Genomic DNA, 25,860 nt, shown 5'->3' with positions numbered 1-25,860 from the left:
TGAGAGGCGTCGATGTGAATTTCTGAATAAGAGGCCGAGAGGGGAAGATGGAGATGCAGAAAAGAAGCGGTGTGACATGCAAACACACAATACAATGTGTTTAGAGTGTGTACTTTGGTTTAGGAAAGATAACACAAACACAATGGGCCACTGGAGGAGCATGAGGATGGGAAGACCTGATTGACGTCACTGCAGCTGGACCAGGAATGTACACACATGAACAGACACACACACATGAACACACACAAACATGAACACACACAAACGCTGCCTGACAGGATTCAGACTGCAGCTTTTACTGACATGTACAAACAAATCAATGGATATCTGTATTACTGTGAAATGTCCTTGTCGTAATAATTCAGTTTTTCCTTCTCTACTTCCTGTAACGATCGTGTAAACACTGGCCCCTCGGGTAAGGCAGCGTAATTGGGCACAAGCTGTTTCCATGACTACAGCTGGGTGAGTGCAGCAAAACGTTTCCCTCCTCACGAGATTGCTTCATCAGTGTTAACTGATATTTTAAAAGGCCTCGCCAAAAAAAAGGCTTTGAAACAGGTGACAATTGTAATGTTAAAATACTGTCAAAGCACTGTTTTTAAAATTACTCTGGTGAAAATATTCATTGAGTATCTACTAGAAGGATACATTTAAAACTAAGTACCGTACAACAGCTATAAATGTAAGAACACTTAAGTTTAGTTTGTTTTATAAGTTCCAGTGCATTTCTGAGATTTAAGCTTCTTTATTAAAGGGGAACTCCACCAATTTGACACATCGAAGTGTGGTGCAGGTTTTAGGGGGTAGGCTACTGTATTGAATAAAGCCGATTGTAGCTCGAGAGGGAGCATGTCTAATATCTCATAAATTGCCTTTAGGGAAGTCACTTGAGGCATTGCCGATGGGAGCTGAAGACTGTTTGAAAATGAAAAAGTCTAAAGGTGCAGAGTTAGAAAGAAGTGACCTTTCCAGAGTTCTGTAGGTTTTAAAGAAGAATAGATTGTGGAATCAAAACAAAACAAGTTTTGTGTTTCTGCCTCAATTTTCATTATCTTTTTTAAACTGTCCATTGTGAATCCAACAGTATTATACGAGTATTCTTCCAAATTCTAGAAATGGAACTTTATAAACAAAACTGATATGCCTTCCACAGGCACTACTTGTAAACAGTGGGCCTGTCTCACCTACTACATGTTAAAATGTGAATTATCACTGTGGCCATGTGGTAAACTATTTGACTCTACTGTCAAATAAATGTAAGAAAATAGATTGAATCCCTGTCTGTCGGATGTATTACATTTGTTGTGTAATAGCGGGCCTTGTTAAGTGCGGGGTTGAGCTGGCTTGGAGCCACAGTATAGAAATAACCTGACCTTGCTTAAGGAGGAAATTCTGCTGAATCACACACTCAGTGCATCCAAGGGATTAAAAATCTATGAAACCACAAAAAAATCTTCAGATCAAGTGAAACACAAGCTTCCAGGCTGACAAACAGCTAGTCAGTGCCACCCATGTTGTTGCCTGCATTCAGTAAGCTTCACTTACAGCGTAAGCACTGGCAGACAGATGGATGAGCTGAGCTGGAAGGGCTCAAAGCTCAGGTGGACTCTTTCACCATCTCTCTCTTTCTCTCTCTGCAAGGTCATACTGCAGCAAAACAGATCACATTTGTTCGCTTTGTTTTGTATCATCAGCAGCAGCAGCTGAAAACTGTGCATGTTTGCAAGACTGAAACCTCTCTCCACACACACACAATTATTTTTTTCACCCTTGCCTGGTCAGGATTTAATAGCATGAAGACTACAAAACGGTTGCACTGCCACAGAAACAAACAGCTGCCTGTATCTGCTATACAGGAAGTCATCATATAAACTAACCCTGCCTCTGTGACGGAAGTCATTGACTTTATAATGATAAACATGTGCAATGTTGTGTCATTTTGGACAAAACTATGAAGCTAGAAGCTGACTTTCCAGAGTTTATCATATTAAGTCATTTAACAGCAGTTTGTGGTTTCCCGGATGCATCAGAGATGTACTTCACTGGGGATTTATGTAGGCCGAGCAAAATAATCTCCTCGCCTCGGTGTTGTGGCAGAAGAAGTGATAACACGATTAGACTGGTGTAAGGTGCAACGATTTGGACCGTGTCCACGATGCGTGTGTGGTGGATTCAAACCTGCCCAGAGAAGGGGGATGGGGATTGGGATGTGCGTGAGGCGTAAAATGAGAGCGACTGCACCCGCTTGTGTGATGCACCAACATGCATTGCAGCCTGGAAAAGCTACTTACTTCCCGACGAAGTTCTCCAGCACCGAGCTCTTCCCCGCACTCTGGCCGCCCACCACGGCGATCTGGGGCAGGTCCAGGTTCGCGTTCTGCCCGATGGCGGAGAAGGCATCCTGCATGCGGTTCACCTGAGGAATCAAATCCTCCATTCCCCGGTTCCCCATCTTTGCGATGCAATGGGTAGTGTGTATCTTGCTTGTCAAGAGCAGGGAGGGATTTCTTACTTATGTTTTCCCTTTCGCCCCTCTTCGCCAATCTCGCGTTTTAGAGGGCGTTTTTGGACTGCGCTCACTTTTCTGTTTGCCCCCTCATTGACTGCGCCTCCTCGGTGTGTCAGATAACCTCCGCTATGGGACTCTCTCCACCACCAAACGTGCAGCCTACACTCCTCTCCACCAAGCGCAGCAGGGGAGGGGAGGATGAGGATGAGCTCTTGTATTTTCCCAGGAGAGATATCTGTAGTTCTCCACGCACGCCGCTCGGTGGTGTCACTGCTGTACTTTCACTATAACATGTCACATTGTTATGTTTACAGTAAATCACAGAGTGGCTCATTGCACTGAGACTCTTGAGTTGAATCGTGTTTTAGTCGATGTAGAAAGGTGCATGGAGATGGGAAATGTGGCATCCACTTCTTACAGATCTGTCCATGGTGCTGAATCTGTTACCACCCTTAACAGAGGCCAGGGGGCACTCTAAAGCGTTTTGTGTTTGTTTTTATAGTGCAGTATAGCCTGCCTGCCTGCCTGCCTGCCTGCCTGCCTATCTATCTATCTATCTATCTATCTATCTATCTATCTATCTATCTATCTATCTATCTATCACGCTGTTAATATGTACTAGATCATCAGAATCAGAACCATTTATTGCCACGTATGTTTTTACATACAAGGAATTTATCTTGGCGGGTGGTGCATAGCATTAATACACAATAAACACAGTGCAAGAAATAGGAGCATATTCAATTTACAATTCGATTTACAATAGAATATACAATTAAAATATCGTCATAGATCAAGTAAAATGTAGAACCTTAAAACTACTAACTTGTATTATTCCTGTGGCCTTTGTTAACTGTTTGAGGATGAAACACTGACCGTTTTAAATATAGTACGTTAAAAGCCTTTTCAGTTCCCCAGACCACAAGCAGGAGGCGACAGGGTGCACTAACGTCACTCTACTAGGGACGCTGGTGGGGGGGTTTCTGCTTTATGTGAGTTGCACCGGGACTGAGCGCACGTATTCAACCTTGTGCAAGGATTTTAGTTGGATAACCGTCAAGAATTACCACTTTACTCTTTCAGAAGTACGTCGTGACATCTGTGGCTCAGGTAAAGTGTAGAAAGTACGATGAGGCGCATCAGTTTATCTGCGACTTAGCTAGCGTTAGCTAGTCCGATGCGCTGCTAAGCTAACTTGTTGCTAATGTAGCTTCTTTCATTTCATAGCAGGTGTAGCTCGTCCGTGTATTGCCACAATACTTAAATAACATGCCGCTCTCGACATAAAGTGTCGGCGAAATGATTGAAGGCATTTAAATAAGCTAAGAAAACAAAAAACTAAACAAAGTAAATTGTTGTTAGCGCACTTGCTAGCGCGAGCTAACGTCAGTTGACAACCCGAAATATGACCTGTGTCTTAGAAGGTACGCACTGTTATTGAATGTGTCTTTACAATAAAGACAATGGGGCACACTATCAAACACCTTTTTGTGTTCCCTTCCATCCAGATATATCTTATTCTAAGGAGAGTCGCCTCGCAGCTGCTGGTCGGTCCCCTCGCAGTGTAACGGAGGACATTTAAAGTCCGTAATGTTCAATCCACACATCCATCAGCAGCAGCAGCAGCAACAACAACAGCAACAGTTTCACCAGCACCTGCGGCAGCTACATCAACTTTTACAGCAGCAGCCTCCGCCTCCTCCAACTCAGCCGCCTCCTGGGCACCATGTCGGCCATCATCACCACCACCACCAGGGACAGCGGTAAGCGTGTGAACTCGAGACCGGGGATTAGGCCGGGCCCTCCGGGTGAGATGTGCGTCGAGTTGAGCGTCGAGTTTTGCCACAACACATGCCAGACGAATGCATCGGTGTTAATTAAATATTTGTCCAGCTTGCCTCTGAGTCAGTCCATTGGTCTACGGGCATTCACCCCAGGATGTAATTTGTTATTATTGTATCTGTGAGGTAAACCCTATCTGCTACATAGTAAATTATACATCACTGGCATAGCTTTTGTAGAACTGTGTATTATTGTAATCAAAGAGAACTCCAACCTAAACAATGCACAAGTCTCTCTGTATTAGATACTTATTCTGTTGTCAAACAGTGTTGTGTAAATCCTTTATAGCACATATTGGGCTATTGCCATGCTCTGTTATTTTGCCTGCATAAAGGTAGGGTAGGGTTGATAAACTGCAGACTAGATAAAACACTTAATTCCGGGATTACTGGCCAACTCTTTTGTTCTGTTTTTCACGTCTAGTAAAACCCTGTGGGTCATGTTACCTGTCTTCTTTTGTTACTCAATCTTTAATCCTTATCAAAACTCTGGCCAGACAATACAGGCCTCTTGTTTATCCTGAGGAGCAAAAGGAGCAGCCAGTGAAGCTTTATCAGACCAGCCATCCATATTGTACCTGTTTTCTTTGACATGCTGTCATTCGATGAAACACCTTTTTAATGTTTGGTCATTGCCTTTTTGTATTTACTTTTGTCCTATTAGATAACAACGTTTCTACAATTCTCATTCTTGTTCAATTGATTTAGCATCTCATTGTGTGAGGTTATTCTTGAGTTTGTTTTTAAACACTTATATGAAGTTTATTGAGGAATGCATTGTAATGATATGCTATAAACAAATCAAAACTTAAAATAGCTTTGAGCCAAAGCTAATATGGAAGGAACATTACTTCTGATAAATGCTAATCCATATCACAAGCTGTAACATAGTCATACACAATCATCATGATCAAGAAAAAGTAACATGGACAGCTTGTGTTTAAGAGAACCCTTGTGTGCAGGTGTCCATTTCAAGTAATCAGCTAATCTCAAACTGGTACAGATGTGTAAAATAAAATTCCCGGTTCGTAAGAAGAATAATTTGTCTGAAAGTGTGTATTAAGCAGTTTTGTGTGAGATTATTTCTTGAGAAATGATGCTACATTTGTATTTACTTATTTGTGGTGCAGATCTATTCCTGTTGGTTCCCAGGCAGCCCCTTCCCCCAGGATGGTCAACCTGTGCCAGGCAACCCAGACTACAATCATGGCCCCCAACCCCATGCTGCAGGGGGCCCTACTGATGCAACAGATGCAGGGACAGATGCAGGGACAGATGCAGGGTATGGTTTGGATAATAGTGGAAAAACAGCAGCATCTAGAAATCATAAGGAGCAGTGGAATTTAAATTTGACATTTTCCTAGTGAACGTCTATCTCTCAATGGGTTACGATGTTTTGTTTGCTTATATTTTTTCCTTACTTGCGTGTCTATTCTATGCTTTGCTTTCACCTAGGTAACATGCGGGGCTTTAGGATGGCTGGACAGCAATTCCGTCAGTTCTTCACTGCTGGAGCCAGGTCATCTCTGCTCGGGCCAGTTCCCATGGGGATGGGTATGAAGTCCCCCATGATGGGATACCCTGCTTCTCGACAGTACCACCAGCAGGCTCGCTACTACAACAACAATCACAACAACACCAGCGCAGCAGCTTCCTCCTCCTCTTCTTCCATCACTTCCACAGTAATTACAACAGCAGCATTCTATTGATAATAATCACTGTGTAGGTTTTCTGTCAAGCTATTGCACTACACTAGTGTTGCACAATTGACAAATGCAGCAAGGTGTGACTGACTCAATCAGAAGCATTGGAAATGTCCTCACCATGATTGAAGGTGATTTCAATGGAGCCTACTCAAAGAAAATCAGGGTTCACGACTGTCGACAATCAAATCATTGTTCAAGTATTAAACTTAAAAAATATTGATTAATAATTTCAGCTCCATTATGTTGATTGACAGATAATCAGTGAGCTATTTTAAGTTATTTTTTTTAAGCATAATCGATAAATAATAGGTTCCAGCTTATCAAATGTAAATGTTGACTTTTATGGTATTATACTAAAGACCTGGGTTTTGGAAAGTTGATTGGACATGAAAATCAATCCTAATATGTCTAAATAATTACATGTTCTAGGCTAATTGGTTAGGGCAAACATTTATTGTTTTTGATGGTAAAATGGATCAGAACTTCACTGTACACAGGTTGATCAAACTCTCAAATAATTGTAATAGCTCCAACATTATTTAAGTCACACGTGCAATTATCAATTCTTTGTCAACCTACCTTGAGGTGCACATTCAAAATGATATCCAGTGCTAAAAAGCTCTTTATTGTCTGTGGTTTGTGCTTTTGTTAATTTTTCTAAGCTGCATCTTTATCTCAGACTTGGAAGTATGTTTGTAATCTTGTTGTCTGTCTCTTTGTGTAGGACACTGCAGCTCATAGGCCAGACAGGAAGAGAGACAGCGAGCAGATGGCAGCAGGGAGCACAGACGACCAACCAGCTGCTAGCAGTACCAATGAAGCCGCTGACAAGACTGAAACAGGTAGCGCTTCAATCCAACCAGCACTGAAACATGCTTATAGGTTAATGCGATGTAGCTTGTGTTGAATGTTATATGTGACTCATAATATTTCTTAGAGACGATCAATGGTTAACATTTGTTTGTAGACAATGTTTTCCGAACTTGTTTGTTTCCAACTTTGTTTAATAAAAATCTTTTCTATCTACAGATGGTGCTGTAGGAGGAGTGGATGAACCCACACAGCCCTCTGAGGAGCAATTTGAAGAACCTGTAGTCAAGAAGCAGAGGACAGATGGGTAGGGAATAACTGCAACTGTAGTTTTGCTAGAGAATATTGGCATCCAGTGTTGACCATCTTATCCATGGTAGTAGCAAACATATCAAACCAAAAACTGGAAATGCTGGGTGCACAGTATTTTACAACAACCTCAATATTTGTTCTTTTTTCCTTCTTTGACTCTTGCTATTTTTCTCTCAGGTCAGAGGAACCCATAGAACAATGTGTTGCTGAGACTGTCACCGTTGCAGATACAGATGGGGACGTTGTGTCTTTAGGGTGTAGCAGCAACTCCGAGGACAGCCAGCCTGAAGGTAAAAACCCCAGAAAGTAGATGGTTCATCAAGCAGTACATTTAATCTAAACGTAGTGTACTTTAGACTAGTTGAGATGAAAACTCGCTGTAATATGTTGTTGTTTTTTTGCCTCATTTATTTTCCCAGACTGTCTCATTCTGGAAGAAGGATGCTCCACAGGGGGATCAGATGTTGTTGAGTTGCTGGAGGAGAGCAGAGCTGCTGAGGTGAGAGGGACCTTTATTTAGGATGTTCAGGTCATAGACAAAATATTGTTTACGCTAATTGATGGATTTAGAAGTAACTAAATCACTCTTGCAAAAGCTACTGGAAAGGTGGGTCATGTTGGGCTCAATTCTGGTTACCAGTATTTGTCAACCTCTTGTGTGTAAAGTATATCTCCGTCATATCTCAGTTAAATAAATGTATGACACTGGATTAAGTTCTGGTTTGCGACCTCTGTAGGTGCACAGCTGCTTGTCGGCCCCGTCTCTATCTGTCAAGCTGAGTGAGGATGACCAGCAGGTTGATTTACTCTCAGAGGAGATGCCACAAGGCAAAGATGCCCCTTTGGCTTCACCCGAGAACCGGGAGGAAGAAGAAGAAGAAGAAGAAGAAGAAGGGGAGGAGGGCGTCGCGGAGGGCAACAACAAGTTCTACTGCTATCTCTGCAGCATTACCTGCCACAACCAGCAAGTAGGTTGAATGTATACACATCAAGATACATAGGAAATGGTGGTTTTAGGTCTTTTGGGGGGGGGTAAATCATTTCTGGTGTTGGTTGGGAATGTGCAAAAGGATGAAAAGGTTGTGGCACATTTTTTTTAACTATTCTCTTTTTCTTTCTTTTTTCAGAACTTCAGGGGTCATATGAACAGTGTTTCCCACCAGCAAAGGATGATGGAGATCCAACATATGAGCAATGCTTGTCTGGTCACCCTGCTGCCACGAGTGCAGGAGTCTCTACAGGAAGCAAACAAAGATGGGTCAGTTTAAAACACACAAATGTGCATTTGCTTTGTTTTTTGACTTACTTTTTTTAATAAATATTAAGTTTAAATGGTGAAAGATAATTTCTATTTAATTTTCACTTTATAGGGTAGAATTTGAGGAGCTGGTTTTAAAAAGAGAAAATGATCCATATAATAATTATAACTAATCTTCGTCCGTGTTTTCTGCAGAGAAAAGAAGGCAGACTCGAAGCACTGGTGTGCCACGTGTCACACCCACTTCGCCAGTAGCATCATAGACCACCGTCGCACTGAGGAGCACAAAGTAAAGCCGCTCACTTACATGGTGTAAATGTTGAGTTGAAAAAGTTTTAAAGTGCTAGAAAAGCTGAAAACGTTGCTTCAAAATGTGATAAATCTTCAATGATCTGGTGTGTCTTCCCCTCTCCTCAGCTTGCCAGCAGAACAGCCATCTCCTCCTGCACAGTCTGCAAGAAACACTTCAGGACCTCCCAGATTTTTGTGGAGCACTTGCAGTCCAAGGAGCACAGACAGAAAGTGGAGAAGGTAAATGTGTTCATAGTGATTTAAAACCATTAAACAACAAGCAATTTATTTTATTCAAATATTTATGCTGAACTTGCTGCTGTTCACTAGCTCCAGGAACCGGAGGGCTGTGAGGCCTTAGGCAAGCTGACTGCCCTGGACACAGACGGCTTCTCATTGGAAGAGTTGGAGTACAGTGAAAGGGAGGAGAGACTGAATGAACAGGTGATTTGCATATAATTTGTTCTTGTTTGTAATTCCCTCTAATGAGACAATTGACAGTATCTGCATTAATATTAATGGCCAGTGAGCTCTACATCCCATGGTTTTACTAATTTCAACATCACTTTTAGATAAGATCTGAAATAATACTATTAGTACTCCTAGTTGGTGCATTTGTTATAGTATAGTTGTTTACTGTGTCTCTGGTGCCTTGGTGCAGGATGACTGGTCCTGCCTTGAAGAAGTGACTTTAAAGGACATGGCCAGTGATGAGCAGTATGACTCTAACACAGTCTACGGTGAGTGACGACAAACTCCAGATTGCTGAACATTTCATTTTGTTGTCTTCCTGCATGTTCTCGTTGTTTGGATTTAGTGTTAATATTGGAGTGACATTGAATCTTGAATTCCTTTTACCGCAGGGTCCAGTTTTTTTGTTCCAGTAGCAGGTTTTATCTGCAAACTCTGCAACAAGTTCTATCACTTTGAATCTTCTGCTCTACATGCCCACTGCAAAACCATGAAGCACTTTGAGAACCTCAAGGTTGGTGTTTGATGACTTCACTCACCTTGTTTTCACAACTAATTAGGATATAGGTCTATCTGTAGCCAAGTTAACTTATTATTGTTTTACTTGAGTATATTATTACTATTCTGTTAAATTGCATTCAGCATTTAAGTATTTTTGTTTTATTGATTGTATAATCACAGCTTCAATCCAAGCCTGCATAAACTCTTGGCTGGTTTGTATTTATTTGCATGTAAAATGGAGGTGCATCAATGTGGGTTATCCTTGAGGAATTTCATATTATATTATTGTATTTTAAATTTGTAGTATTTGTGTATGCTTTCTCTTTTCAGAAGTACAGAGACTTGCTGAGTCAAAAGAGTGAAGCTGTTGAATCTTCCAGAGAGTCTCTCCTAGCGGCAGACAGCCTCAGGCCTATAACAGAAACCACCACAGACTGTTTGGTTGAAAATTCCATCTCTGATGACACTGGTTTAGTGACGAACCTAAACTCCATGCAGCCTATCGTTGCACTCAGCCGAGTGGACATGCAGATAGAAAACCAGCAACAGGAGGAACAAGCAGAACCTGACCAAAACTCACAGGACTCAATCAGCACCTCAGCAACCAGCACAGGCAACACAGACCAAGAACTCAGCCTCCACAGCAAAGAGGAAGAGGGCACACCCCATGCCTCTCTAGTTCTGGAAAGTCCAGCTGAACTGCCTGTTGGTAGCAGAGAGGAAGCCGAGGTAAAGGCCGAGCCAGAGGCAAAGCTTGAGGCCGAGCCAGAGGCTGAGTTAAAGGCTGGGGCCGAGCCAGAGGTTGAGTTAAAGGCTGGGGCCGAGCCAGAGGTTGAGTTAAAGGCTGGGGCCGAGCCAGAGGCTGAGTTAAAGGCTGGGGCTGAGGTAAAGGCTGATGCCGAGCCAGATGCCGAGCCAGATGCTGAGCTAGAGGCTGAAGCCGAGCCAAATGCTGAGCTAGAGGCTGAGGCCGAGCCAAATGCCAAGCTAGAGGCCGAGGTAAAGGCTGAGGCCGAGCCAGATGCCGAGGCAGAGGCTGTTGTTGAGGATGCTCATGTAGAGGAAGAGGAGAAGGAGAAGGAAGCTCCCGCTGTCCCAGCAAAAAAGAAGGCAAAAAACACAAAACGCAGGTCAGGGAGGGCCACAAACAGACGCTGAGTCAAAGGAAAAGATGTGGAAAGAGTGGAAAACCTTAGGAAGGATGTGTCAATATTTTAAGAGGTACTTTCATGAAACTGAGACCAAGAAGTTAACAGCCCTGCCTCTCTCCATGTCGGAAAGTCTAAATTAAGCACACGCCAACAAATAGGAAGAATGATGGTACGTCAAGGGTGTAGCATGACTTCTTATTTGATGCTCTCCCAGGGTGGGAAATTAACACCTGACTGCTGTCGCATACATGTTAATCATTGACGGGTGGGTAAGTTTCTTTAATATTGGCTCCCAGTGAGAGAATTGTTGCTCTTGAGTAGTATAATCTCCAGCCCCACCTTTTAGATTAGTGATCAAAATTAGATAATTATAACGTAAGTACCCTTTTACTTTCAGGTTACTAATTCATAAAACTGCATTAATGTTTCCTACAATTTAAATGAGAAGCTTCTTATAGTGGATTTTCTACTAAAATGTAAGCAGTTTCCAAGCATGTTAAATGGTTCAGTGAAGTCTACTCAAAAAAGTAATTTGCACTGATCTGACACAATGCATTGCACAAATTGTGAATAAAAAGACAACTTTGGGTAGAAAGGCTTTGTTAGCGCCCCAGGTAACAACTACTGGATGGATTGCCATGTCATTTGGTGCAGACACTCATGTCCCAGTCAGGATGATTGTAGTAACTTTAGACTTCCCTTCACTTTCCATCTGGCGCCATCATCGGGTCAACATTTGAATTTGTCAACACTTTGTGTTTTGGATGATGAACGTGGTAAACATTATACAAGCTTTAACAGCAACATGTTAGCATGTTGACATGCGGGTTTGGCTCAAAGCATTACTGTGCTGAAGTTCAACCTCACAGAGCTGCTAGCTGTAGACGTGTTTGTATAATATTTGCAAAAGCAGTACTGTATTCAAGTAGAATGGGAGACAGATTATAGAAGTTAAATGGGCAGCTTTCATATAAACAGTATTTAAGTTGTAGTATAACATGAGTTTTCTAAGCATCAAGAAAAAAGGAAATATGAGAAATCCATATAATTTTTTTAGATAACCTCATCTGCGATCAGGTTATTTTTCCCAACTTTCTATTATACTAATTAACTATTAAAATGGCTGGAATTGTTTCTGGCCCTTAAATGAAACTGTGATTAAGAAAAGAAAGGGCTGGTAGATCTTCTACCAACTGGACTGCGAAACTGGCCACCAAAAAGTAAATTTCCCACCCTGGTGTCCTCAAGGATCCGAATGTTGATTGTCAGATTTTGTAATTCTCTAGCCAGCTAGATGAATGATAATTAACTTAACCTTTCAACATTGCTTACAACTTAGCACCTGCTTTTAACGAGCTGAAATGTAGAATGTAATCGAAGTATTGGAGCAGGTGGTTTAAGGAAAGTGTTCGGATGGGACTTTGGCTTGAGTTCTGAGAAATGCTGAACCTTGAAACTGATCGTGGCTTTGTTCAAGGCATCTCATTATCCGTTTTATTTTTAGACATTTTGGATTCCAGTTGATGTGTTTGGAGCACAATGGTTGTCAGCAGCTGTGGCCTTCTCCCTGAAAGTCAGAAATGTTTTTTTGTATAATTAAATGTTTAAAATGTGTTTTGGTTTCAACACGATCTGTAGGAGCTGGATATAGTATTGAAATCCTCACAACAAAATGTCTAAAAACCCTTTTACATCTGCGCACAATCGTATGTGAAAGAAACCCTTGTGTTCATAAACTGTTAAACGCGCTCTAAAATGATATTCAGTGCAAAAAGCTGCATTGTGTGGATTTTGCATTTTTTGAAATTGGAAAGCTTGTCAGTCAAGGCAGGTATATTGAAAAATGAAGTTCCTTTCATTTCCATTGATTTACAATGCTGTTAGTGGTAATTGCTTGTTTCTTCCAATTTACCATTGCATTGATCTTTTTATTATGTTTTGTTTGCTATATGCACTGGATAGATGGAATCACAGTTAACTTCATGTAAGGAGGAAAAATCATGAAAGTCTGTTGGAACGCTTCATCCTTGCGAACTTCTAATTCTTATTCCTTTTGATTATCCCAGTTACAGATTACACAAATGCATTACTATAGTTTCAGCATTAACAAGGCTTCAAGATAGTGTGCTGGTCTGGATACGTTTTCATCCACCAGATTAGAGAAGGATATTTTAAACCACAAAAGTGGTTGGCTGATGCATGTAGAAACCTTTGTGGTCATAGTGGCGACGGTCACATGATTAGTACTGCATCATCATCATCTTCTGATGGAAGGAGACATGAAACCGTACTTTGAGAGCAGGAGGGAGAAAAGGACATGTAAAGGATAATCTCAAACGAAGCTGTATGTTTCTTATTGTATTTTTATTCAGCTACTGACTAAATTGAGATGAACAAACAGGTGTTGTTTTCTAACTGCTGGAAGATGTATGTATTTTGGGGATTTTTGTTTTCTGCTTGGGGGGTCATTTTAATTTATATTAAAATGTCTGACAATTCCCACACTTTGACTTATTTTGACTTTGTGGCTTTTATTTAACTTATACAAGCTTGTATCCACTCCATTATTAACAGGTTAATACAAATCAACAGGATGGCAGATATATTTACAGTCATGCTGCAGATCAAACTTTATACACTGTTAGATAGACCTTTGTAGTATTGCATATTTACTTTTTGGGATGGATGAATCAAACGGGAACAGAGACTAGAGCTATTACAAAGCTGAACATCAACGCCAAATGGATCAGCACATGGCAAAGAAGTTTGACTATGACCCCTATTTGGCCATGAAGACTACTTCTTAAGATCATGGTCTACTCTTGAGGAATGTTATACTGGTTACAGTGCATCATCTTTTATCCTGGCTTTAGAATTTGTTCCTGGGATGTCCCACTTGGAACAAGGGTCACAGCTAACAATCAACACATGCAACTTCAATTTCACTGAAATAGTCCCAGGTGAGCAACTTATATAAGAAGCTGCTAGAGCTCAACAAACTTAAATCTGCTTTGAAACCAAACATCAGCACATCACAGTTCAACAAAGGAGAAAAACATGATAAGGGGACGGAGGACAAGCAAAATGTCACATCTGCAGATGAAGAAGAATCGGATAGGCATGCACTATGCAGATCAGGGGTCATTAGTCCAACAGACAGAAGTAAGGAGTTGAGTCAACTAAATACTTCCATCCCTGTATTTTGATTAACTCAGCACCCCTCACTCATTTGCAATCCCCATTGTCTGTATTCGGGTCATCCTGGCTGGTTGAGGAGGAATCCCCGTCTGCAGGACTTTGCTCCTCTTGGGTCTGGGAGCCGAGCAGTTGGGCCCTGACCTCCAGCCTGGCTTGTGTGTTTGACTCCATTAGTTCGTGCAGTTTGCCATTAAGTGAATCATTCCGATCTTCCAGGTCATCGAGATAAGCGTTAATCTGATCTAGCATGGAGTTGATGGATTCAAACTCTGTGGATATGAAGCAAAGAGAGATCAGTCATTTGTCAGGCAAAGTAAAAAGCTTTTCTTGCAGAGTAAAGTTCAAATAAAATGTCACTGATACTCCCATGTTTTTGTACGGGATTAATGCTGTCAAAAATAAATAAAGGACTCATTTTGTACTTCCTATAACTCAGTAACTGTATGAATCAATGCGTACACTTTACTGCAATGAATGAACACATTCGCGCATTACCTTCTTCCTCGATATCATCTTCGTCGTTGATAATACCATGGTCAATTGAGATGTTTGGATCTCCGTTTGGTCCAGACATTATTCTACGTGAAACCTTCACGTTTAGTAACGTTACCTAATTACAAACCGCTAGCTGCCGTATGCTGTTGACAATTACTATAGCTAGCTAGGTTGCCAGCTAATTTGTTAACAGCTCAAATTATGCAAAATGATCAACAAACTCAATATTAAATATCTACTTCAACGTTATTTTCAGACAGTTTGGACAAATTTACAGATTCCAAGAGGAAGTCTTTGACGGTGCTCGCTGTCTAGCTAGCTTGACAGTTGTCATTGGTTAACGTCAGGCGTTTGTTTACTGAAGCGGTGAATCATGGGAAACGTGTGGGCGGGGTTTTACCGTCTCAGCAAAGATATGTCTGGTAGGCAGAATGAGTACTCACTCTACAGCAATCACGATGAAAAGATGAGTGAACGTATCTTAAATCCTACACCTCAAATAAACTTCAAAACGTTATTTGATGTTTTAATAATAGTGCTCGTTTTCGTATATCATCAAACTTTTCATTTAAACTGAAAGTCATGAAAATACGGACAGAGTGGGCCCTCTATAATCCCCTGCTGTCTAATTCCGAGCTGCCAGATGATGTAAATCAACTGACTAGTTAAGGCCTGAACGTCAATTAACGTTTATTTTTGCACTTCAGTCACTTGAGCTTCCTCTGTTTATTGTCACAATCGCTTTATATATAGAATACATTGATGGGTCTGTGCCATAGCAGCAGTATTGTATTCAGTTATATAATACTAGTTGGCTACTTTATCTTATTTAATCAGTTTCCCTGTGCGCATTACTGAAAACCCCAAGCTTTAACGTTACCTGGTTTCCTCAAATTGATTTGATCAAAGGGTCTTGTTTGATAAATACCATGATGATAGCTGAATGGCTTTACCCTTTCGTTTAAGATGAACTTCCTTACTTCAGTCAGTAGATGGTGCCAACATATCGTGCAACAGAGTCTGCGCCAACGACCCACGTGTGTAGTCATTTCCTGTAAGGGTGGTCTGATCAACACACCGAAAGATCTGTTTTGAAAGGTTTTACGCCATGGATGAATTACCAGCCGACGTCAGAGCCTTTATTTGTAACCACCCTTTTCTTCAGCTTACAGATGGCAAAAGGGTTCGCGAGCTAATTACATCACATTACACGAAATATACTGTTGTACAATGTTATGCTAGCTGTATTGCTAGTGTATCACACGAGCCATGCACTGCGAAGTGTTGCGGTAGCTACATGGTCATCTAAATAGTTTTGTTTGCTGTTTTTTTTTACAGATCAAATGTACTCTGAATGGCCACGAGTTTCCATGCAACCTGACGGAGCTACAGAATTTCACGAAAGGGAATAAATATGAGAAACTGAGTGCAGCAACAGAGTTCAACTACAGCCAGTATGAACCTCACATTGTACAAAGCTCGAAACAACCGTAAGGAGACTCTTTGCTTGTCATTTTGTCCCTTTGCACGAGAGACACCTTCCACTTGTAACAGTGACAATGCTTGTTAAGGAATCGCCACAATTCCTCACTCAGAAATGGGCTGAATGTGTGAAGCTAGTCTGCACTTTTGTAATTGTCTGACGCTTTCTGTCTGTGTTCCAGCAAGCAGCTCTTCTGTAAGCTGACCCTCAGACACCTCAACCGGCAGCCTCATCATGTCCTAAACCATGTCAACGGGAAACGCTACAAGAAAGCCTTCTCCAAATGTCAGTGCATCACTTATTCTACATGTCACTTTGTTGTTGTTGTTTTTTTACTAGAAAAGGCCCAAATTAAATGGACTTTTAGTGTTGATAAAAATGTACATAACCGTTCTAAATGTGCTTTTTAAAGAGTAGTAAATTAGCAACAGCATAATCATGTTGTTTTTTTTAAAGCAAATATAACCCAACTCCACATCATTATCAAGTCACAACGTTTTGATGAGTTCTTATTAGCGTTGCCATTTTACCAAGATCCTTCAAAACCCCTTTATAACATTACTTTTCGCCAGACTTACTATTGCTATATATTGCTATATGCAATCCGGAATCAGAGCGGGTCACTTTTAATTTTACAATTGGAATGAACATCACCCAGATCAGAAACTCTTACAATGTTCTATCAGTATTATCTCTATGTAGTCCATGCCACCGCAGATATGTTGGGCGAGTCACACTGCCAACTCGATCACTGACATGACTGTCTCTCTAGATGAAGAGTGCGTGAAGCAAGGCATTGCGTTTGTTCCAGCCAGACTGAAACAGAAAAGGCCCAAAGACACCAGAGAAGAGGTCAATCGGGGGAGGCCCTCAAAACAAGGGAGCAACTCGTGGGAACCATCATCCAGTGAAGAGGATCACAGCGACTCAGAAGACAGCATGAGTGACCTCTACCCTGGTCAGTATCCCAAGTGCACACACTGTAGACATCTGTCCACTTTTTATTATGGCTGTTATGTCGTGACGGTTCGCTCCAGGCAAAACCAAGTGAATGTACTGTCTATCAGAAGAGTTGCTTGTTGAAAAGAAGTTTGACTTTGCTGTGCCATGTGTTTCTACAGACAAGATGTTCACTTTAAAAAATGAGGCTGAGGAAAGTATGGAGGGTGACGGAAATAAGGAGGAAGAAGACTTCAAGACAGATGAAGAGGAGGAAATGGAGGTGGCTGAGCAGGTGCCGCAGAAACGGAAGAAGGTCTGTAGAAATCTGAAATCACATTTTTCAAGTGGAATCAATATAAATAGCTGGCACTTGTGCGATTTATATTTCCTCTACTGACTGCTTTCATATTTATGTCTTTCAGGTACAGGGCGGTGGTTTTCAGAAGAAATTCAGAAATAACCACTGGAAATCAGGGCCTAAGAAACAAGCAAAAGTACCAAATGGAAAGTAAAAAGCAAAACCACTTTCATGCAGTATTTTTACAACTGGTAATTTGTCAGGGAGAAACACTGCACTTCTAGTTTTGGAGTAGTATTCCGGTCTGAGCCAGCCTGATATTTGTATAGGTGAACAAAAAACAGTTGATTTTTTTTCATATTTTCAGCATATGAAATGTTGTCTGTTTGCCAAGTTGTGATGTTACAAAGTTCCAAAGAGGCTATTTTTCGTGGCATAATGTTGACTGGATAAGTTGTATTGTCTGGTTTGTTCAAGTATGCTATACGATCAAATACAACTCTATTTGGAAACATTGTGGTTTTTTGTTGTTGTTCTTCTTACCATATCAAAAAAGTAGAAGAGACTTACAAATGACAACTATGTCAATCATTTGACAGAAGTACTATTCATAAAAAGCATTTTAGTATATCTATTGCATACATAATTACTTATGGGATGTAGACAGTTCTCACACAGGATAGTATATACTAATATACTATATAGTAACTGAAGGTACAGCCTGAAAAACAACCACCTGACTCTGCTGTCGTAGGTCATTGCTGATGTGGCTGGCAAAACGTTTTGACAGTTCTTTCAGAAGTTACAGCAGCTTCTTGGCAGACTGTCAAGAGGCTTTTATGATAACCGTTCTTCCAATGTGACTACAAACGTTTCCAGGATTGACAGATTCTATCTGCGAAAAACATTCAGTCAAGGAATATCATTACTTTGTGGTTCCAACCAGTCGATGCAACAAATTCTCGCTGAACTATATAATTGAATGTGTAATTTACACTTCTGAAACATTTTGTGTCATCAACATTGTTCTTCTGAGCCATCAGCGTTGCCTTTCTCTTCTTCCTTTTGGCTGTATGTAAATGTTGAGGGCAAGTCATTTTTATTGTTTTTTTTTCTGCTTGGCTAACAGGGAGAAAACGTTTAAAGACTTTCTCTGTCTTTGGTCTCTACAGTTAACAAGCCATGAGGCCCCTTTAACACCTCCGTCCCAGTTCCCCTCACGTAGCACTGCACTCTTGTGGCAGTTATGTTCATCATCTTCACTCCAATATGCTCTGTGAGTCTGATATTGAAGTTATGTGTTTGTACCTGCTGCATGATCTGTTTGAGTAGTAGGCTACAGCTCCTTCCTATACTGTGAACACGATGGCCTTTTATGTTTTTCATTCATTCATTTACACATTCAATTATTTAAAATGTAACTTAATAAAGGGCAGTCAAATTCTGAATTATTCATGATAATCATAATTTGAATACTTTCCAGAAGCAGGTTTATTGCAAAGTTGGTTCCACACACAATGTGTCTTAATGTAATGGTGCATAACAACAAACACAGTAAGAGAAAAGAAAGAACAAGTAGTCAAAAAGTCATGAATCATAAATAAAAATAAAAACGTATACTTAAAAAATCAAAAGAAATGTGAAATATGTTGGGTTTTTTTTTAATGAAATGAGCTCTTCAGTAGAGTATAGTGAACATGTGTATACTTTTCTTTAAGTAAAAATATTAAGAGACTCAATAAACTAATAAGAAACGATGAGTACGAAAGTACAACCTATAAACGAGTGCATGAGCGCGTGCAGCATTTGCCAGGTTTAAACATGTGTAACAACTTATTGTAAAACCGTTCAGGTCTGTTCCACCTGTAATCCTGTGCTCCTTTTCACGTGTACACCCCGAAAACAACGTCGCGTAGCGGTGTCGCGATCAGCATACGTGGCATGCAGCGGTTGCAGTACCATGTAGGGGGGGCTGTCTCTCTCGACTCACCGCGGGGCATTGTGGGGCGGAGGCGGCCTTTTCTCTGCGTACAGGCGATCGGGAAATCTTCAAGTAAATAACGTTAACAGGGGGGAGGAGCAGTCCTAGTGCAGCCTGCGGAGAAAAAACAACACTTTAAAATCGTGTTGTGCTGAGCTTCAACTATTAAAACCCGTATTATTACACAAATATGGGACAGGAGGATCTTATGAGCACAGCCGAAGACGTGGCAGACCAGGTAACTGACGTTTTAGCTCGGCTAGTAGCCGTTAGCTCGGTAGCTTCTAACTAGTTAGTCTGAGAGTAGTAACGTGAGGCTTTTTGAGTGTTTCCTCTTGACAACGTGACTCATTTTTGTTCACGTTTCTGCAAATCCACAGTAGATAGCAGAACCGCGTTCATGTGACGTTTGATAAATGCGGTAGCTGGTTCGCTCGTGTTTTATATGATGTTGTAGTTGGGTGTTTGAGTCCTGTCATGTGTCTACAGATGGATTATCTTAGCTAGCTAGCTGGCTGTATATATTCATGCTGACAAAGTGAAACATTTGTTTGTGAGCCACCAACCTAGGTTAGTTCACAGTAACTGGTATAAATGTGGATGGCGACATCATTATGCGCATGTATTCCCTTCATTAACGGTCTCTCAGCGGTTGTGAAATCACTCGGCTTAGCCTGCAATTTATGGGCCAACAGGTATTTGCCCATTTGTGTTTTAACACCCTAATTGCTTAGTTTTGCATTTGGCTTAAGGTTTCATAGTATCTCTTAGGAGAAGCGTTGTATTTCCCTAAATTTAGTCGCTGCTTGTGGCCTTGACACAGCTCATCCCCAAAACTGGACCTTCTACATGCCACAACTGCCTTTTTAGGTTCGTTTTTCTTCTGAGGGTTTTTTAATGTACTGTCATGACTTCAGGAAATTCACTGAGGTGGGAGCTGAGATGTCAAGATCAGATTACAGGTCTGCTTGTGACCCATGTTACAATGTAGACAGTGGAGAAAAAAAAGCCCCCAGAGCTTTGGGTTTTGTATCTTTGTAACGTTACCTTCTGTCATTTTTCAAGTTACTGTAGTCTGGCTCATAGGAGGCTTGTGTGCTGTAAAAGTGTGTGTTTTCATGGCCTTGTTGGGACTGGACAGACTTTGTAATGTTGGCTGTACCCTTCGAAGTGCACTGTTCGTTAACACATTAGTCCTGGAGTCAGTTCGGTCTATACATGTTTATTATGGCAGCTGTGTGGACTGTACTCACTACACATGCGAACAACTGCACCATTTGTTGCCTAATCTAATTACAACCACTTGGTTTCTACACTCCCAACAGGAGTGTCATGCATTGTAAAACATTTGGAAAAGGGAAGTGACATGTTTTACTATGTTAAAAAAAAACAACTGCTAAGCCCACGTAGAGGGGACATCTCTCACTAAGGGGCCCTGAGCTAACGTGTTACTTGCTCCAAAATGGTCTATTTCGAGACTGTTGCAGGGAACTCATGCTTGTTCGGATAGGCTCTTATGTCGTCCATTCATACCCCACATAGCAGTCATAGTGGGAGTTGGTGGATGCTGATAGGCTGTTGAGATCCTACAGTGCTGATGTGGACTGCTGAGTAGGCGGGGCAGGGAGTAGCACCTCTACTGGGTCAATGTACAATCTGAGGCTCCATTCATTAATTATATTTGAGAGAAGATTGCAGGGTAGTTTCTTTTTTGTGTGTGTATAAACATTGAGCGTACTTCAACTCATGATAACATAGAAGCCCTTGGCATTTAGGGTTGTAGGAGGGATGCACAGCCCTGATATTGTCTTGACATGTGTAGGCCACGACAGAACTTCCATTCAACCTTCTTATACTTTTGAAATTAATTAAATCTGCTCAAATCCAGTTATATCTTCAGTTAGTAAACCTTAGCTTTTAGTTTCCTTAAATATTCAACATGAGTAATTTGTAGGAGTAGAACATTGTATACAGTATGATCTTTTCACCTCTTTAATTTTTTTAATGTTTTAGAGAAAACTTACTGTAGTTGTTGTTTCACTCATAGTATGAAAAATCAGTATGTATGTTTCAAATGTCACCTAATTACAACACTACCTGACTAATCTAAACAGTGAATGACAAACTGATGTATATTGTGTACATTCCATTTACTTACTAAAACAAAGCAAAAACTTGCTCCACAGTAAGCATATATCTGCCACAGTTTATAAAGAGTATTCTTTATTACTTACTGTACAATAAGCAACAGGTCAAGTAACAGGTGTGTATATATATGTTTTTTTTTTTTTTAAAGGAGTCTTTTGGGGACCTTTTGATGAAATTCAGTTATGTGTGTTACAGCTTGGTAATTCAGTAATGGAATTTCTTGGTTATGCTGTTGTAAACTGTTGCAAGCTCAGCAACACCTCAGAAACCACATCCTTTGATTGTTTTTTGCACTTCAAGCCACTGTTTTTCTCATCGATCATATCTTCTCTTCTTTCTCTCTCTTGCACAGTTCCTTAGGATAACCAAACAGTATCTGCCCCACCTGGCACGTCTGTGTCTCATCAGCACCTTCCTGGAAGATGGCATCCGCATGTGGTTCCAGTGGCATGAGCAGAGGGACTACATCGAGGCTACCTGGAGCTGTGGCTACTTCCTGGCTACGTGCTTTGTGCTGATGAACCTCGTAGGACAGCTGGGTGAGTGACTGGAAGGCAGTGCACTGTCAGTCTACCGACATAACATAAGTCACCCTCAGATTTCAAAAACTGGTAACAACAATGAGTCAGTCAAATGGCTATTCCTAAAATTGTGCTCAGTGAATTTCATCCCCATAGTGCAAAAGATAGATACAAACACAGTGTACTTCTCAGTTAAAAATCATCTTGCTGATTAGAGAGGCCAGGGGTGACAGACAAGCCCACTTGTCCACAAAGCAGTTGCTGTGTTTTCAGAAATGCATCCCTGAGCTCCTTAAACTTTGAAGATAATTGACTGTAAGAGCAGACGTTTGCACACTTTTGAAGGCATCACCCAAAATGTATCAAGACAGAAGACCGAAGATAAAGTCAAGATGTCAGAAAAAGAATTTATTCGCTAAAATAACTATAAAAAAAGGAAGTAAATTCTGACGTAGAAAAACTTTAATTCACGTGACATTAATGTGTTTACCACATACTGTAATCACCATAGCATGACCGGTGAAGTTGGAACATTTGTCTTGTGGTTTCTGTTTCCACATGCTGAAGCTGACAGTCAGTTTGGCATAAACAGTATTTTCCATGGACCTACATTGCCACGTGTTTTACTACCAAATGAAAAGGTCTGGTAGCAAATAAAGAACCCACAACACTGCCCTCTTGATGCCAGAACAATAAGCTATTTAACTTCTCTGCAAAAAAACAGATTATGTTGAAGTGCACAAGTGATATTTGTTGTTTTACTTTTAAGTGGCCTTAACACAAATAATAGTAATTATTACTGTAGCTCATGTTGGCATTTGTCATTGTAAAGAAGACAATGAAAAATATAACAATCACAGTGTGTTGCTGCCATAATGACCACTCTGTTGTGTCCTAACAGGTGGTTGTGTCCTCATCCTTAGTAGAAATTTTGTACAGTATGCCTGCTTTGGACTATTTGGCATCATAGCGCTACAGGTAAGAACAATTACATTATAATTAAAAATGTTATTTTCATAAGAAATATGTTTTTTTGTATCTGATCTAGAATGTCTTTTTTCCACCAGACTGTTGCATACAGCATTTTATGGGATCTCAAATTTTTGATGAGGTAAGTGTGTGTAGGTTTACCGGTAGCTTGAGTTATTTCAATGCTTATGATCATAGATGAGAAGTGGCTTCATGACTCTGACAGCATGCAGTGCTTTTTCTGCAGCATTGGACATTTTTTATTTGCTATGGTAGTAAAAGAGTAAGCATTTAGTTGTCGAGCAGCAAATTACTGTCACAAGCCAGATGAGGCCATCAGATAAATCCCTTAAATACAGTGCTACATTGTAGTGTTTCTGTGTACTTTTTAGTCTTTATGCTGTTAGTATGAAGTTAGGGTTAACTGTAGTTCTGAAAGACTAAGTTGTGCAATCAATGAGTTGATCAAGGATGTTGATGCCGATTTGATTACTGATAGATCATTGAAGTGTTTTTAAATACCATATTTAAAATTCGAAAAACAAATTAAGCTGTGTTGTGATTGACATTTGCAATAAATAAAACGAGTGAATGGTTTATTGAACAAAATATACAGATGAATTGATATTAAGAAGAACACGTAGTTGCAACCACACTGAACATCCTCTTTTCAGTCGGTTATAAGATCATGATCAGCTGATTGCAGTTTGAGATCTGATTGTGCCGTGTGCACTTTGTATTCAAGACATTTGTCTGCTTGACTGACTGCAGCTCTGACAGACACTTTCCAAAAATAACCATCCTCTCACCTCTCTCAGAAACCTTGCCCTCGGAGGTGGTCTGCTCCTGCTTCTGGCCGAGTCTCGTTCGGAAGGAAAGAGCATGTTTGCTGGAGTACCCTCCATGGGAGAGAGTTCGCCAAAGCAGTACATGCAGCTGGGTGGTCGAGTACTGCTGGTGCTCATGTTCATGACTCTGCTGCACTTTGACGCCAACTTCTTCTCTGTGAGTACTGACAACAACAACCCTTTTTTTTTTTTTTTTTTTTCAAACACGGATGGTTATTTCATCATTATGTTACAACCAATGAAGCTATTAGATTTAGGCATAAATTACATTTCGGAAAATTGCTCTCTTGTCAAGAGATGGCTGAGAAGATCGATGCCACTCGCGTGTTTTGCTAAATATGGGAAATATGCAAAGCTAATAAATTGATGTGTCAACCTCACCAAGCGGACATTCATTCATAATCCGGCATCGCAGCACCTTCCCGTGTTGTGCGGAGGTGTGAGTGTGTGTATTTGTGCTTTAGAATGGCTGTGAAATTATCAGCAAATACGGTTTTATTTTTTGGACACCACTCAATATTTTCATTCACTCTCTGACTCACTTGCCCACTGATGCTCTCACCCACTTGAGCATGGAGCCGGGGAGAGGATGAGTCAGTATCAAATGTGTTTGTTTACTAACGGTAACTGAAACAAGCTACTTTTATACTTTTTAATCTGTACAAAAACCCTAGTTTAAAATTGACGATTGCTTTTTCCTAAGTTTTTGAGTTCTATTCATTTTAGTGCAGCAAGTCTCTGCAAAATTATTTGCAGACTTGAAATTTGCTGGTTAGTCACTTGCCATCTGTGACATGATACTGTAAAGTGCAATCTTCACCCACCAACGTTGACTTTCTCTCCCAGATCCTGCAGAACATGGTTGGAACTGCACTCATCATCCTGGTGGCCATAGGCTTCAAAACCAAGCTGGCGGCGTTGACCCTCGTCGTGTGGCTTCTGGCCATCAACATCTACTTCAATGCCTTCTGGACCATCCCCGCCTACAAGCCCATGCACGACTTCCTCAAGTACGACTTCTTCCAGACCACCTCGGTCATCGGTGGTCTGCTGTTGGTGGTGGCACTTGGACCTGGAGGAGTGTCCATGGATGAGAAGAAGAAAGAGTGGTAGGCCAAGGAGGGTTAAGACAAGAGGATTGCACACCACCACTAACTTCCCCCACCGGCTGGGACTCAAATACCTTCCCTCCTCCAGTTCCACCCACCAAGGAACATCCTTTTTTTCTGGTTTATTTTGTATCAATCCACTCGCACCACCTCACCCATCTATGGACATTTCTTTTCTATTTTACATCGTACATAATGCCAGATTTATTTTACATAACAACACAAATAATAAAGACCTGTCTATTTCGAATTGCAAGGTATACAAATGATGGATGATAAGAAAAAGAAAGAAAAAAGGTTTATTTGTTTTGTGTGCAGAAGAGATGAAACTAATTTATTGTATTTTATGGGTATTAAGCCATGAGTTATAATAGATTAATGTTCTTATTTTCTGAGTAAATTCGACAGAGTGCAGCAGTTTGCCCCCCCATGGATGCTGGTCTTTTTTTGCCGTTGGATCTTAGTGTCAGAGACTTACTCTTTATATCGAACTCGGGCACAGATTTGACAGCAACTCGCCTTGACTCTCCAGGTTTCATCGCCCCTGTTTTCCTTCGACACTGTAGCCTTTCAAACATCTTTACACCTTCAATCTCGTTGAATGGGGGTCGGGGGGAGGCATGTAAATTGTGTTCAAATTGGTGGATTGCGGTCTTGCTTGATTGAAAGTTTCAACACAATTGTTAGCTCCAGAACTTGTTATTGGGCATTTTGTACCGTACATCTATGGCAAATGCCTAGCTAGTGAACTGGATATGATCCGGATCAATAAGGGTGGAAGGCTCAATGTTTGTGAAACGTCATCATCTGCGATCTAGAAAAGCAAAGCGGTCTTAGCAGAGTCACTTGCTATCCGGACTTGCTCAGTGTTTTTTTCCCTGTGTAAGACATATAAAAAAAAAAATTCAGTGTATTAAATTCAAAAGTTTATATTGTATTTTTGATCATTTGTTTTTTGATTTTGGAACTTCATGGCGAAGAAATAAAAATTCAAAAATATAAAGTTATTGTCTTGGTG

At 40.8% G+C, this 25,860-nt stretch overlaps 5 protein-coding genes across 9 annotated transcripts in view; 3 read left to right on the top strand and 2 right to left on the bottom strand.

Annotated features, from left to right (window-relative positions):
• The window catches only part of dnm1a (dynamin 1a), a gene marked incomplete at both ends in the record, with an annotated part of 46,021 nt that extends 43,569 nt beyond the window's left edge, over positions 1-2,452 (bottom strand). For all 5 annotated transcript variants that reach the window (XM_079235621.1, XM_079235620.1, XM_079235622.1 and 2 more), the window contains one exon: positions 2,292-2,452. In XM_079235621.1, coding sequence (XP_079091747.1) covers positions 2,292-2,452 — 161 coding nt within the window. The remainder of the gene's footprint in view (positions 1-2,291) is intronic.
• Positions 2,453-4,099: 1,647 nt separating this feature from the next.
• ciz1a (cdkn1a interacting zinc finger protein 1a) lies at positions 4,100-10,857 on the top strand (the record flags this gene model as incomplete). Its single annotated transcript, XM_079234984.1, has 15 exons — positions 4,100-4,272; positions 5,481-5,632; positions 5,806-6,032; positions 6,781-6,898; positions 7,086-7,173; positions 7,356-7,468; positions 7,598-7,677; positions 7,916-8,146; positions 8,306-8,436; positions 8,632-8,725; positions 8,854-8,967; positions 9,058-9,171; positions 9,389-9,467; positions 9,591-9,712; positions 10,030-10,857. The coding sequence occupies 15 exons, from the start codon at positions 4,100-4,102 to the stop codon at positions 10,855-10,857; spliced, it is 2,664 nt and encodes an 887-aa protein (XP_079091110.1).
• Positions 10,858-14,063: 3,206 nt separating this feature from the next.
• bbln (bublin coiled coil protein) lies at positions 14,064-14,673 on the bottom strand. The gene is made up of 2 exons (XM_079235315.1): positions 14,544-14,673; positions 14,064-14,317 (listed from the first exon to the last, which is right to left on the bottom strand). Exons 1-2 carry the CDS (start codon positions 14,620-14,622, stop codon positions 14,076-14,078), a joined length of 321 nt encoding a protein of 106 aa, XP_079091441.1. The 5' UTR covers positions 14,623-14,673; the 3' UTR covers positions 14,064-14,075.
• A 929-nt stretch (positions 14,674-15,602) lies between these two features.
• surf2 (surfeit 2) lies at positions 15,603-17,720 on the top strand. The gene is made up of 6 exons (XM_079235114.1): positions 15,603-15,726; positions 15,882-16,033; positions 16,208-16,311; positions 16,799-16,984; positions 17,148-17,281; positions 17,391-17,720. Exons 1-6 carry the CDS (start codon positions 15,652-15,654, stop codon positions 17,478-17,480), a joined length of 741 nt encoding a protein of 246 aa, XP_079091240.1. The 5' UTR covers positions 15,603-15,651; the 3' UTR covers positions 17,481-17,720.
• Positions 17,721-19,342: 1,622 nt separating this feature from the next.
• surf4 (surfeit 4) lies at positions 19,343-25,837 on the top strand. The gene is made up of 6 exons (XM_079235696.1): positions 19,343-19,485; positions 21,748-21,934; positions 22,818-22,894; positions 22,984-23,027; positions 23,704-23,890; positions 24,580-25,837. The coding sequence occupies exons 1-6, from the start codon at positions 19,438-19,440 to the stop codon at positions 24,844-24,846; spliced, it is 810 nt and encodes a 269-aa protein (XP_079091822.1). The 5' UTR covers positions 19,343-19,437; the 3' UTR covers positions 24,847-25,837.
• The last annotated feature ends 23 nt before the right edge of the window (positions 25,838-25,860 follow it).

The sequence above is a fragment of the Taurulus bubalis genome (genome assembly GCF_910589615.1).
Source record: "Taurulus bubalis genome assembly, chromosome: 19".
Lineage (NCBI taxonomy): Eukaryota > Metazoa > Chordata > Actinopteri > Perciformes > Cottidae > Taurulus > Taurulus bubalis.
Note: the sequence above shows the minus strand (reverse complement) of the source record. Positions and strands in the feature narration are given on the sequence as shown.